At 56.7% G+C, this 14,835-nt stretch overlaps 1 protein-coding gene across 13 annotated transcripts in view; it reads right to left on the minus strand.

Moving 5' to 3' along the window:
* The window catches only part of DNM2 (dynamin 2), a 105,887-nt gene that overhangs the window by 7,204 nt on the left and 83,848 nt on the right, over positions 1-14,835 (minus strand). For 7 of the 13 annotated variants that reach the window (XM_009193488.3, XM_003914899.2, XM_009193484.3 and 4 more), the window contains 4 exons: positions 13,903-13,954; positions 12,422-12,433; positions 8,633-8,746; positions 1,298-1,407 (listed from right to left, as the gene is read on the minus strand). In XM_009193488.3, the coding sequence (XP_009191752.1) occupies positions 1,298-1,407; positions 8,633-8,746; positions 12,422-12,433; positions 13,903-13,954 (288 nt within the window). The remainder of the gene's footprint in view (positions 1-1,297; positions 1,408-8,632; positions 8,747-12,421; positions 12,434-13,902; positions 13,955-14,835) is intronic. The other 6 variants (XM_017952194.2, XM_003914897.2, XM_003914896.2 and 3 more) reach the window with 2 other exon arrangements.

Genomic DNA, 14,835 nt, shown 5'->3' on the forward strand with positions numbered 1-14,835 from the left:
CATCAACCATCTATCTTGTTTTTGCAGCTATTACTCTGGGTTTCCTGAACCTGCTCTTAAAAGATGTATCAGGTAATATCGTCACCCTCCCTGTAGAGGAGGCACACGGCTCAGGGACCTGGGACAGCTGCCAGGTGCCATACGGCCAGGGGCAAGCCTAGAAGAGCTATGAAGGTTTTCAGGGCCAGCTAGTGGACAAATGGGTCTCAGAGCTTTAGGCCAGCCAGAGCAAAGCAGGAGGGAACCAGGAGACTCAGCTGGAGTTGGTGGGTGTAGCCTAGCAGTAGGCAAGGAGGTGCTGGGGCCAGCAGGGAGGATGTCAGTGCCTGCCTGCGGGTCTCAGGGTACCACCGGGCCTTTGCTGACAGCTAAGCCCTGACTCAGGTGGGCCCTGCTTCCTGGATGAGCGCGATTGTGTTGAGCATGGGAGGAGCCCTCCCGCCAGCCGGGTCTCTTCCTGAGAGCAGTGTCCCTGCTAAAGTCTCCAGCCACTGCTTCATGGGACAGATGTACTGTGAGCTTCCTGGGGCCTCCCATTCTCCAGCTTCAGTCTCCTGGGAGCTCATCTGGTTTCATCCCTTGAAATACTGTCTACACAATGGTGACTGCCCAGTTCACATTCCAGACTGGAGCTCGTTCCTGGACGTCACACTCCTCGATCTATCCAGGTGCCTGCCTGATGCGCCCTCTCCCTTGGATTGGACTAAACGGAGCTCTTGGCTGTCTCCAGGTCTACCCTGCCGCTGCCTTCCCCACCTCGGCCAATGGCAGCAGCCGGGGCAGTGCAGGAGCTCAGGCCCAGGTACTCAGGGTCACCATCGGTGCCTTTCTCTCTCATATCCATGCCCACCAGGGCTCTGCCTGACTCTTCTACCCAGAATCTGCACCCTTCTTCCCTATGGGGTGTGGCCCCATCATCGCCCACTTGGACGAGGCAGTGGCCTTTGCCCTGGTCCCCGGTCTCCCACCCTCTCATACTGTTTCCCTCTCAGCCACCAGAGGGCGCCTGCGAGCACCTGAGCCAGGTCTTGGTTACCCTGTGCTCAGAACTCTCCCATGTTTCCACCTGACTTGGACCCTGCCTTCATCCTGACTTGGTCTCTGCCCAGAGAGGTCACCTCTGACCCAGCACCGGAAGCATCCCTGGCATTTGCTGTTTCTCACCCGACTCCCTTTCTAGAAGGTCGGTCCCAAGGGCAGGGGCTGCTGACAGCCAGGTGCTCAGTGAAGGCTGTGGAGTGTGAATGAGGCCGTTGGTCTTCACCCCGAGCCCTCCCCGGGACCCTGGGGCCCTCACCTCTGCTCCGTGTTGAAGATGGCGAACACGTGCTTGTTGGACATGAAGCCCTTCTCCACGTCACGTATCTTGAGGTTGTCCAGAGGCAGCATGTACTTCTTCTCTTTCTCCTGAGGGTGGACGGAAAAGAGTCACCCTGTGCTGTCCACGTGACAACTCAGGATGCCCCAGGCCAGAGCGTGCAGCGTGCGCCACCACCAGCCCTAGGGGCTTCTCAATGCTGCTGGTCGCTGCTGTGGATGAGCCCATCTGCCAGCCCCTCCCCGTCCGTCACTCTGTCCCAGCCACGCTGCCCTCCATGATGCTCCCTGAGTATCCCAGGTGGGTTCCTACCCCAGGGCCTTTGGACGACCCAGGCCACTGCCTGATCCAGACACCTGCATGGCTCCCTCTTGCCCTAACTCCACCCATACCTTCCCCACTTCCACCCTCCTTTCCCCTCACACAACACATCACGTATTCTGCGCTTGCTGACCTAGGTGCCTGACTGCCTGTGCTTATTGACCTAGATGGCTGACTGCCACTGGACTGACTCAGTTTCTCCTGTTGAGTTCACTGCTGACATGTGGCTGACTGCATGCACAACACAACCACCCCTCGCCTTGCGTGGAGTGAGTGGAACTTTTATCTGGGCTCCATCTTTGAAACGAGCGTAGGAGTGAGTTACCTCTGTGATGCCATTTTACAGAGGTGAAGACTGAGGCAGAGAGGAGCAGGGCTGAGATTTCAACCTTGCCGCTTTAGGACATCTCAGGGCTGGATAGCTGACACCTGGGCCAGGTGCTGCAGAAGTCTTAGTCCCTTTTTTTATTATTATCATTATCATTATTTTAATAGAGATGGGGTCTCACTATGTTGCCCAGGCTGGTCTTAAACTCCTGGGTTCAAGCGAGCCTCTCGAAGTGCTGGGATTACAGGTGTGCGCCACTGCACCTGGCCCTATCACTTGCTTTCAAAGGTTGGCCCTGTTCAGGAAGCACCAAACAAGTACCGGGCATGGCTGCCCAAAATGCTAGGGGGCAGCTCAGAGGAGCTGGGCCCCTCAGCCAGGGGCAAGGGGCTGGCCAGTCACGGAGCTGGGGATGGCACCCTGGAGCCCCACGCTCACCCAGTGACATGTGTGCCCACCCGCCACAGCAGCAGCTCTTGGGGACCCATGCCATGCACTGCTTCATCTCAGTTCACGGATCCCTCCCAGCTCAGAAAGGGAAGCTGGCTGCCCAAGGCCACATAGCAGGCAGTGCAAGCCACAGCAGGACTTCAGAGGCCAGGTCCCTGTGACCCAAAGCCCAGTCCTCTCCACAGTGCCCCTGGCCTTTCTTCTCCCTGGGCCATCTCTGGAAACTCCTCTCATGTCCCCTCACTGTGCTGCCCCAGCACAAAGCCTAACCTGCATGCCGCCTCCAAGTTTAAGAGCAGCCACAGTGACTGTGGAGAAGGCAGCTGGGGCTCCCTGGCAAGTGGGGGCCGGCTGGGAGTGTCAGGACTCTGCAAGGGGAGCCAGGATGAAGCAGTGGGCTTGGCACATGGGCTCAGTCTCAAGGCGTTAGGAGCTCAGCATGGTTGAGGTGATGCCAGCCCTGCCCTTTCCTGGCCGTGTGCCCTTAGGCAAGCCACTTCCACCATCCCCCCATCTGCACCTTGGTTTCCTCATCTGTCCAAGGAGGACGGAGGAGCTCGGTGCCCGCTGCAGAGCTGGTGCCCATGAGCACTCGGGATTTTCTTTGGTTGCTCTTGTGAGTGGCTCCAGAATTAGCCTTCTAGGCAAGGAAGAAGCAGGGCAGAGCATAGGAAGAGGGGCCCAGTGGCTGTGGAGGGAGCAGAGCATAGAAGAGCGGCCCGGTGGCCATGGAGGGAGGGACACCGCTGCAGACCCAAGGGAGGGAGGGTGTTGAAGAAGGCCTGTACCCCCCATCCCAGGCAAGGCTGGGTAACACAGGGCCTGAGTCCCTCCTGCCTCTCGGGGAAGAGTTTTGGGGGCTTTACAAGGGGCCAGGAGAGGGGGCTCTGCAGAAGCCCTGCCCCCCGCCCGGACGTTTGCCCAAGGGCCTTTGCTGCCCTGACTCTATCGTGTCATGCGGCCGGAAGCTTCCGTCCAGCAGGGCCAAGTAACTGAGTCACAGGCCATTCCAGCTAACGCCACATCTGGAACTGTTTACAGTGCGATTCTGCCCAGAAAGCAGTGGCCGCCTTCCTGGGGCTGCCGGCACGCACACTCGCGCGCACACACACACACACAGGCATGTGTGCGCCCCTCCTCCCCACCCCCGACCCCCAGAGAGTCAGACTTTCTCCTGAGCCCAGAAGCCACGATCCCAAACCCTGCCTCCTGCCTCCGCCTCCCCCACTCTTTAGGATTTCCTGAAAACCCAGAACTTTCTCCAGATGCAAGCCGGCCCCAGCCTTGCCACGTCAGAAGGGACAGAGCGGATCGTCTCGGGAGGAGTTGTGGTTTCCCTGGCTGCTCAGAGGTGCTCAGGCGCGGCCTGGCCTGGTGGATCCGGCGTCTGCCTGGGGGGTGCTGCGGGATGGACAGCCGGCCTCGCCAACCCAGTGTTCAGACTACCTGTTCAGGAGGCTCTCAACGTGTACAGTAGTCTGCACATTGGTTAGGCTGGGCTTGGGTGAGCGGCGCGTCGAGACAGGCCCCCCAAACTCGCCGGCAGGTGAGTGTCATTTTCCACCACCCCGTTTCCCACTGCGGCGAAGCCTGACATAGAAGATTCGAGGGCCTGGGTGGGAGAAGAGGTGCTGGGGAAAGGCACAGGGAGCCCTGAGGCCGGCCGAGGGGTTGGGGGCCCTGGCCCTATCAGTCCGCCATCCCCACCCCATGGCTATAAACATCTTCTCGTTTAATCTTTAAATAAAGAGATACCGATGTCTTGCGTCCCACTGAGGCATCTAAGAGGGTGGCCTGATCCTCAGGGGTGGCTGCCACATGTGTGACTCCAAGGGTCCCTGCTGGGATCCTAACTTGGGTGGTGGTAGGGGACAGGTTCCATGGCTACCCCCTCCTGACTAGAGCCTGCTTTGTGTCTGGGGCGCACACAGGGCCCCTTTCACAGGTCGGCTGTTTCTCATTACGGCCGGTGCCCGGCCCTTCTCACACCGCTGCTCCAGACTCCAATCTGGGGCTCCACAGGAGGGTCGGGGGCTCTGGCTTTCAACCCTGAGATGTGAGGAAAACACGAAGGGCCCCTCATGTGAGAGAAGAGATCTGAAAACTAGACTTGCAGTGCTGCCAGGCAGAGAGCCGGCAGGGTAAGGTTCAGGCCCAGAGGCTCCTCCAGGGCTCGCCGCCCCAGGCCTGGCACTCCCACCCAGGGGACCCTGGAAGGTCCCCACAGCCCTAAGCTGAAAGGCAGGGGACCAGCTCTCAGCCGGCCCGACAGCCCACACACCACAGCGCAGGCTGCTTTTTGACTGCAAGGCGGAAAGAGGGGAGGAAAGCGAAGGGCACCCCACCCCACCCCGGCCATTTTGAGGAGCCATCCGATCCGGACATGTGAGTTCCTAGAGGAGCGTGAGGCAGGGAGAAGACTGCAGACCACGCCTGGCCCCACACTCCTCCCACATCCCAACCCCATGAGGTTCGCTGGATCTGAGGTTCTGGAAGGTTCCACAGGGACCCCAGAAATGCTTGCATGGTGGCTCAGCAGACTCCACCACCCTGGGTTAAGAAATAGCACCCCAGAGTCCCGCAGAGGCCTCAGGGCTCCTGAGGCTTCAGGAACATTCCAGAGATGAGCGTCTGGCCTCGTGTGGAGTGGGATGACCCTTTCACCCCAGTGCCCTCGGTCAAGGGGACATCAGGCCTGGGCTGTGGCGGAGGTGTCTGGATGTCGGGCTGGGGTGTCCCTCAGGTCAGGGAGCATGGGCCTGCAGACGTGCACTGGAGAAGCGTCCACCCCAGAGGGGACCCTCCCCCACTCCCCGACGTGGGGCAAGTCACTGCTCAGAGCCTTAGACGGGGGTGACCACAGAGCCACCCAAATGGCAAGCGTGAGGGTTTCCTCACGGGGAGCAGGGTTCTCCTCAGGTGTGGCCTCAGTGGGCTCTTAGCCAATGAGCCCAGCACAGAGCAGGGGTTCACAGCCACGAGGCCCTCCTCTCTTTGCTCCTTCCTGGGGCCAGCCGGGGCCCTCCAACCTGCCTTCTCTCTAAGCCTGGAACTTCCAAGCCAAGTCCTGCCTGTCCTGGGGCTGAGGTGGCTGCCAGCAAGCCCCCAGTCGGGGGTACTCCCAAAGGGCATTCCCTCAAACCCAAGGGGAAGACAGCCAGGCAGGGTGGCTCCAGGGGCCTCAGGCAACCCCAGCCTCTCCACTGAGGTTGCCTGGACTGAGCTGGTGGCTGTGCCATCCCAGGGACCATAGGGACTGGCCAGCTGGCCCTGCACCTGACACAGCCTCCAGCTCCTCCTCTGTGAACTAGGGGTAGGTGGGTAGGTTCCCTCCTACAGAGAGGAGCTGGGAGGACTTGATACTGGTAGCCACCAGGACAAAACCTGGGACACATGCGGTGAGCCAAGCACAGTGCTGGGCTCAAGTATCAGAACTCCCCCACTGGCTCCTGCAGTCCAGAGGGGACAGGCCACAGTCCTGTGGGGAGACGAGACACGAAGGGTTGATGCCACTCAATCGATATCCTGGTGAATTCTGGGTGTCAAGCCCCAGCTGTCATGCTCAGAAACAACCAATATCCACTTCCTTCTTAGAAAGTGCTAGAACTATTAGCCGGACTCACAGTTCCCACACACAGAGGCCCTTCTTTCCCTTCTTCGGGCTGCTAGAAGCTACATGGTGATGGGCATGGGGCAGCCATTTTAAACTATGAAGGGAGCCCTGTGTTAAGGTGGCAACAGGAGAGGCAGAGCCAGGCCCTGGACAGCCTCGCAGCACAGGATCACCAAGCTCACTGAGACGTGAGCAAGAAAGAGACTTCATCTCTTTAAGTGCCTTCGTTTTGGGCCTCTATTACAGACGCAAATCCACTGCCCACGTAACACAGCCATGGCTCACAGGACAGCCTGCAGTCTTCTCCCGGAGCAACCGGGACACTGAGAGAAACACAGCTCCCTTTGCCAGGGACTCTTGAAAGCCAACCTGGACCTCATCAGAGTAGCAACAAGCTGTCACACAGAAGTGGCTTCCCTTCCAGGCCACTAAGCCATGGTTACGTCAGGAGAATTAAGCAAGAAATGGGTTGATCAGAGCCATAAAAAAGAATGAGATCCTGTCATTTGCAGCCGCATGAATGGAACTGGAAGCCATTATGTGAAGTGAAATAAGCCAGGCACAAAAAGACAAATCTTGCATGTTGTCATTCATATGTGGGAGGTAAAAAAAAAAGGTAGAAGAGGGGATCTCACAGAGGTGGAGAGTAGAAGGATAAATACTAGAGGCTGGGAAAGGTAGGGATAGGTAAGGGGTAAAGAGAGGTGGGCTAATGGGTACAAACATACAGTTGGAGAAAAGGCATTAACTTCTATTGTTCAACAGCAGAGTAGGGTGACCGCAGTTAAGACTATAGTTAACAATTGTCTGGTGTTTTGTTTTGTTTTTTTTTGAGATAGAGTTTCATTCTTGTTGCCCAGGCTGGAGTGCAATAACACAATCTCGGCTCACCGCAACCTGTGCCTCCCGGGTTCAAGCGATTCTCCCACCTCAGCTTCCCAAGTAGCTGGGATTACTGGTATGCGCCACCACGCCAGGCTAATTTTGTATTTTTAGTAGAGATGGGGTTTCTCCATGTTGGTCAGGCTGGTCTCGAACTCCTGACCTCAGGTAATCCACCCGCCTTGGCCTCCCAAAGTGCTGGGATTAAAGGCGTGAGCCACCACGCCCAGCCTTTTTTTTTTTTTTTTTTTTTTTTTTTGAGACGGAGTCTCTCACTCTGTCACCCAGGCTGGAGTGCAGTGGTGCGATCACAGCTCACTACAGCCTCCATCTCCTGGGCTCAAGTGACTGACCCTCCCACTTCAGTCTCTTGGGTAGCTGGGACTACAAGAATTCGCCACCATGCCCAGCTAATTTTTTTTTAGTTTTAAGAGACAGGGTAATGCTATGTTGCTCAAACTGGTCTTGAACGCCTGAACTCAGGCCATCCTCCCACCTCGGCCTCCCAAAGTGCTGGGATTATAGGCCTGAGGCACCGTGCCCAGCCTTGTATTATTTCATAGTAGTTAGAAGAGAGGACCTGAACTGTTCTGAACACAGGGAAATGAGGAATTCCAAAGTGACAGTCACCACAAACAGCCTGCCGTGAGCACTACATGCTCTGTGCACCTAATAAAACATCACAGGGACCCCATAAATATGTCAAACATTATGTATCTTTTTTTACACAGGACAATCAGGAGGGATGCTGGGTCAGCGTGGAGAGCAGGGGCCGGTCAGCAGTGTCCTTGCTCGAGGCCTGCCCCCTCACTCGCAGTGAACGAGTCCCTCTCATGACTCAGCACTCAACACTGCTCCCTGCAGTCACCATCACCCAGGGGCCTCTCCACTTCCTTCCCATAATGACGAGCATGTGGGGATCGTTCTGCACACTGTGGCCAAGCACCGCACAGTGGGCAGGGACCATTCTAGCCCACTTCGCAGATAGAAAAACCGAGGCCCAGAGAGGCAAAGGGCCTGACTGAGCCTGTAAGTGATGGAGCCCCTGGAGGCTGGTTTCATGCCTGAGCCCCTGACCCTTAGGCATGGTCTCTTCTCTTGAGCACGGGGCAGTCACAGTGGCACTGGAGGCCAGGGCCTATTTCTAGCCTGCCAGTGACTCTGTTACCCGCCATCTCCCTTTTGCACTCTAGGAGCTGGCCCCATGGGGGCCAGCTATAATGTGAGTCTTTTGGCACACGGTGGCTGCTCTCCAGCCCTGGGTTATGGTTGTGTTTTGTTTGTTTGTTTGCTTGCTTGCTTGCTTGAGACAGAGTCTCGCTCTGTTGCCCAGGCTAGAGTGCAATGGCACAATCTCGGCTCACTGCAACCTCTGCCTCCTGGGTTCAAGCGATTCTCCTGCCTCAGCCTCCTGAGTAGCTGCGATTACAGGCACGTGCCACCACTCCTGGCTAATTTTTGTATTTTTAGTAGAGACAGGGTTTCATCATGTTGGTCAGGCTGATCTCAAACTCCTGACCTCGTGATCCGCCTGCCTTGGCCTCCCAAAGTGCTGGGATTGTAAGCAGGAGCCACTGTGCGCGGCAGGTTATGGTCCTAGTGGTGACTCTGGGGCCAAGTGGCACAGTGACTGAATGAATTCTGCCCAGAGGGAGCGCCCACCCGCTCTTCCCTGGCTGCCCCACGTCCCCCAGCAGCCCTGCTCCCACCTGCCACTCACCTCCTCATCCTTGTACCAGGACAGCGACTCTGCAGTCAGCACAAACCAGTACTCCTTGGAGCCCCCCTTCATCAGGCTGATGTTGTTGATGGTCAACCAGCCCCTGCGGATCACCTGGGGGGAAGCGCGCAGCTTAGCGGAGAACCTCGCTCCGCGCCCCAGCCATCCCCCAGCGCAGCAGCCACGCCCACAGGTCAGTGGGAAGCCGGGGACTGCGATAGACACCTCCAGCCCCGAAGCCCAGGAAACCCAGTTCCACCCTGTGCCAAGCATGTCCAGCTGGAAACCAACATGGGGTGCCACCTGGGCAGGTGGGCAGATTCACTGGGTCAGGAGCTGATGGGGGACAGAGTCACGGAGGCCTGACGGAAAGGGGTCCACAGGAGTCGTCCCTGGGGCTTGTGTGTGGGGTTGTGGCAAATGAAATGTGACATCTGAGGAACTGCACTTGTTTGCGTGAGATAAGCTTCCAAGGGTGGCATCCACACAGAGGGCTAGGGTCAAAGGTGTGAGCCCAGGGGCCCTCTCCAAGCACACTGAAGGAGTGCGGCTCATGTCCCAAGCTGGCTGCAAGCATGGTGGTCGTCCTTTTTACTGACACATCAGGGTTCTGGGCTGGGAGACCCCATGGATGGGGATCGTGTGGCTGTAGGTGTCATCTGAGTGGGGGTCAGAACCCAGGCCTGTTCAGGGACTCACCTGACAGCTAACGGCAGGCAGCCTGGGGGCTGTGCTCCCACGCTCCCTGGCCGCTGGAGGCATGTGTGGGCCAGAGCTCCCCACCCCGCTCAGGACAGGGGCCCTGGGAACTGCGGGAAGCATACAGAGGCACGCACAGGGCGGCCTGGGACCCAGGCACTGACAGACTTGGCCAAGCTACAAAGGGTGGGCTGAGCATGGCCACGGACAGCTGCGAAGGGCTAGCGTGCGCCCCCTGGGGCAGGGCATGGCAGGGCATGGCACGACAGGAGTGCCAGAGATGGGGTCTCCAGGAATCCGTCTGGGGCCCAGATGCTGTCTTAGTCAGGGGCAGTCCTCTGGAGGGGCTTCACACGGACTACCCCGACCCACCCCAGGCCTGTCATTCTGAACAGGGCCACCAGCCCACAGTTCCGGTGGCTCCTTGGTGGCTGGATGTGAGTGCTAAGCCCCAGGTGGCCATGAAGACAGAGGTGGCTAAAGAGTACCCAGGGACCCCTGGACCATGCAGAAGTCACTGCCCAGGCTGGGGACAGCATGAGATGCCACCGGGTGCCCCTTGTTAAGGCCAAGGGTACGGACTTCTCCCTCCGTGGGATGAGCAGACAGGACTCTCACAGTTGTTTGGAGCAGGCAGTGACCCCTGCCATCTGGCCATTCACAGGCTGCCTGGTGGTGGGTGAGGGGGCTGAGGCCAGCAGCCCCTGTGAGGTCACAGCATCCCCTCTGGGAGTGCAGTGATGAGCTCTTCCTGGTCTGCCCAGGAGGTCCTGGTGTTAGCATCAGGCCTGGCATTCTGGGAATGCCGCCATTCACCCGGGGGAGCGGGGTGGGTGCACTGCCTTGTCTCAGTCCAGGGCTGGGCACAGAACGAGTGCTTAGTAGGCCCTGGTTCCGTGACTGAATGACAACCAGGTGAGGGAAAACAGGGAGATAGGCTGTCAGCGCTCCCCCAGAGAAAGGTGAGGCCTCCATACTCCTAGGCCTGGCCCGGATCCCAAGGAGAGGGATGTGCCCGCGCACCCCTCGGTGGCCTGGATCTCCTGCCTCCAGCCGGGCTTAGTGTTGCTCAGAGCTGGAGGACAGGGCCCATGCTACGCTTTGGGGTACATGGCCACAGGGCCAGGGCACTGATCGGGGCCATGCTGGGGATGGCACACCGAGCCTCGGGGCAGGAGGTCTGGCAGAAGCCCTGAGGTGCCCTTCTCCGCATGGGTTCAGAGACAAAATCCCACCCCAGGGAGCTGCAAGCTGTGGGTGGCGAACACAGGCACCGTCAGCCATCCACAACTTGTGACCCAGAGAAAAGGGAAGGGCCAGGCCTCAGCAGAAAGTCAGGTTTGCATCCAAGGGACACATCCCAATGGGACTGGGCTTAGAAGGAAGTGGGGGTGGGAGAGACAGAAGAGGCTGCAGGCCGTCGCGGGCTGGGGTGCACAGTGACAGGCAGGCAGGCACGTGGGGCGGCATGGGCGGCAGGGCAGGCAGGGGGTGGCAGAGCAGGGATCCCCTGGCAGGCTGCTCCAGCCTCTTTCCTGGGTGAGGGTCCTGCCCCGAGTCTCCTGGGTAGAGATGGAAACCACAGCTGGGAGACCCAGAGGCCACGGCCACACTCATGACAGGGCTGGGCTATGTGGCCTCTGGTAGGAAAAGAGGAACACCTAACCTCTTGGGGTGCAAGGGAGAAGCAGGTTCCTGGCCTTGGCCTGTCAAATTCAAGGGGACTGGGGGAAATACGTGAGGAACCTGAAAACCACAAGCCCAAGGCCAACTGATTCCTCCCGTCACTGACCCCACCCATGGCCGTATCTGCACCACCCAGGCCCTGGGAGCAGCAAGGCCCTGGCATAAGATTGGCTCAGCTACAAGAAAGACCCTGGGATTGCCAGAAGATCTCTGCTAGAGGGCAGTGGCAGGGATGACCAGTGCCTTGGTGGCTGGCAGTGGGAGAATGTCCAGCAAAAGTGAGCCCCTGCTAGGACTGGAGGCCCAGACTGTGCTGTCCAAGTGTGAGAGCCGGGCTGAGGCCAGCTGCCTAGAGGCAAGCTCCTTGAACTGGGCTCAGCTCTCAGAAATGAGTAGCAGGCTGCTTCCCACTGGGCTGGGCTGGACTGGGTCTCACGCCCATCTCACGCCCCACACTGAGCCCCAGCTGAGGGCTGTGCACAAAGGAAGGAGGTGTTACCCACAGCAGGGACGGACAGCAAATATGATTCATCTTGGGGGCCATGTCAATCGACTGGTACGAGATACCTGGAGCACTGTGGTGAGAATTCTGAGCGTGGCAGGAAACGGTGCTAGGATCAATTAGTGTTGCCTGTCACAGGCAAAGGATAGGAGAAAGGGATAAGTGCAACAGAAGAGTCTCATCAATTTATCCGGAGGACAAGAGGCAGCATCTAGGAAAGGGGCTCCTGATTGACTAGTCATGCCTGCCATGCGTAGAGAAGAGGGTATCATATGGGGAAAAAAACAATACCTTGATAACTTAGCCACATCTGCTATAGAACAGGAATGCTGGCAAGTTTATTTGGAAAGAATGCCAGGATTGATTAGCAATGTCTGCCATGGGCATGTGCTAGAGGAGCGGCATAAGGCAAAGAATGCTGTATCAACTAGCCATGTCTGCCATGGGCGCAAGAGGGGAAGATTTCTGCCATGTGGAAAAATATGCTCTGATCCATGAGTGACATCTGCATAGGAGAGAGAAGGAGGAGGGGCAGTGCCAAGAATGAATTCTGGTCTGGCTTAAGCGAGATCTTCCACAGTCAGGGATATGAGGGGAGGCAGGGGCAGTGTGTAAGTATTTGCCATCCCTGACCTACAGGAAACCAGGAAAACCTGCCAGGAACTGGCTGCAGGAGTGTGCCTTCAAGGGTGGCGGTTCAGTTAGTGCCTGTGTGAGTCAACTTAAACCCAGGGCAACGCGCAGTCCAGCGCCGGCTGCGGCATGGGGTTTCTAGATTAGCTTGATTTTTAGTATTTTTGTTATTTGGAGGGGATGGGGAACAGGGAATGTTAAGGGGTGGGCGGGGTCTCCATCACCACTAGATTCTCTAACGTTTGCTACCACACTAGGCATGTACTTACCAGGATCTCCCCCTTTGAATATGCAAAGTTAGGGTTGTGGGTGAATCAGGGAAGAGCAGGCAGAGGAAAAGAGATGGAAGGGACGTGAAGGGGACAAAGAAAAAGCAGGAAAAGCACAAAAACAGGAGAAGAGAAGATCAGGGGAAAAAACAGCAAAAGAAAAAAAATTACATGCTATTAATCATATTCATGGTGTTAATATTTAATTCATTATCATCTCAAGAAACAAAAAAGCAACAACATATGTATTACCTACAGCAAGCGCAAAAATAAATCATGCAATGGTTATGTTCCTCCTTCCAGTAGGCTCTATGATCGTGCAAGGTACACGGCGGAGTCCCCGCCCCCACCCCGCCCAGTGGGGAGAAGGGAGGGACATATGCGAAATTTTGCAAAGATTATGGGTTTCCTTTTTTTTCCTTTTTTTGAGATGGAGTCTCGCTCGGCCGCCCAGGCCAGATTGCAGTGGTGCGATCTCGGCTCACCATAACCACCATCTCCTGGGTTCAAGTGAATCTCCTGTCTCAGTCTACTCAGTAGCTGGAATTACAGGCACCCACCATCATGCCTGGCTAATTTTTTGTATTTTAGTAGAGATGGGATTTCACCATGTTGGCCAGGCTGGTCTCTAACTCTTTTTTTGTTTTTTTTTTTTTTGAGATGGAATCTCACTCTGTTTTCCAGGCTGGAGTGCAGTGGCACAATCTCGGCTCACTGCAAGCTCTGCCTCCTGGGTTCACGCCATTCTCCTGCCTCATCCTCCTGAGTAGCTGGGACTACAGGCGCCCGCCACCACGCCCAGCTAATTTTTGTATTTTTAGTAGAGATGGGTTTTTGCCATGTTAGCCAGGCTGGTCTCAAACTCCTGAGCTCAGGCAATCCACCCGCCTCGGCCTCCTAAAGTGCTGGAATTACAGGTGTGAGCCATTGTGCCCGGCCTATTATTAATTTTTAAGACGAGGTTGCATTGTATTGCCCTGGATGGTCATGAACTGCTGGGCTCAAGTGATCCTCCCGCCTTGGCCTCCTAAGTAGCTGGGGTGATAGGCATGAGCCACCACACCCAGCTCATTTTTAAATATTATTTGTAGAGACAGGGTCTTTCTGTGTTGCCCAGGCTGGTCTCAAACTCCTAGCCTCAAGTGATCCTCCCACCTCGGCCTCCCAACATGCTGGCATTACAGGCGTGAACTACCATGCCCAGCCAAGAGTCAAGTTCTAACCCTGGCCTTGGATGGCACATACGGTCTTTTGGGTGGGTAAAATGTGCCCACTAGGCCCTTCCAGAGTGTCGGCTCTTAGACCATCTCCCAGAAGTGTCTATTCCTAAGTGCCCTCCAGAGGCCGAGAGAGCAGATGGCCTGGTACTGAGGCTGTGGGGGCGCTTTCCACAGGCTGAGCTCCATCCCTGGGGCTGGGCTGTCATTTAGTGTCCTCCCACCCCCCAGGGTAGAGTGGCAGGCTGCAGAGGGGTGTGCTACCTGATTGGGGATGGCTCTCTTCTTGTTCAGCTGCGTGCTCCTCTGCTGGGCACTGAAATCAAAGAACAGACAGGGTTCATGTGGACAGGATGCTGAGGGGGAAGAAGGGCAAGAGGCGCATGTGGCCATTCTCTCCCTGGGGACCAAGTGAGCAGGCAGAGGCAGAGGCAGAGAGAAGCCCCCTGCACACAAGGAGCTGCACAAGGGCAACGGCCTGGGCACACAGAACAAGAAAATGTATCTGGTTCGATTGAGGCTTCTTAGGCCCTCAGCTCAGCCGACTTACTAAAGTGTTGGTTACTTCCAGATGTCACTAGGATCCCGGAGTTTCTAAGAGGAATTGTGAGAAGGTGTTGCCTAAGATGAGTGCAGTGGCGCAATCACAGCTCACTGTAGCCTTGACCTCCCGGGCTCAAGTAACTCCCCTGCCTCAGTCTCCCGGGTAGCTGGAACCAAAGGTGCACACCACCATGCTCAGCTAATTTTTGATTTTTCGTAGAGATGAGGTTTCGCTATGTTGCCCAGGCTGGTCTTAAATTCCTAGACTCAAGGGATCCACCCAGCTCCACCTCCCAAAGTGCTGGGATTACCGGCATGAGCCACTGCGCCCGGCCCTTCTTCCTACTCTTCTCATGATTTGATCCCAACACCAGCCTGTAAGTGGCTCTAACCACAGAGCCATCTAGTCCTAGACATCAGAGTGTGGGACAGCTGCTGGCCATGAAACGGCACGTATCTTGCACGACTCCTGACCCAAATTTAGAGGACATCCAAGGTCGACAGGGAGTGTTTCTATAAGGTTCCTATGCAGCCACAATCCCAGATCTTTTTTCTTCTTTATCCACTTAGGAATAGATACTCCTGGCTAGTTCATGCCAGCATAGACAAAACTCACTATATTTTATATGTGGATACCTACTCCACCACCTTACG

The sequence above is a fragment of the Papio anubis genome, chromosome 20, assembly GCF_008728515.1.
Source record: "Papio anubis isolate 15944 chromosome 20, Panubis1.0, whole genome shotgun sequence".
Classification (NCBI taxonomy): domain Eukaryota; kingdom Metazoa; phylum Chordata; class Mammalia; order Primates; family Cercopithecidae; genus Papio; species Papio anubis.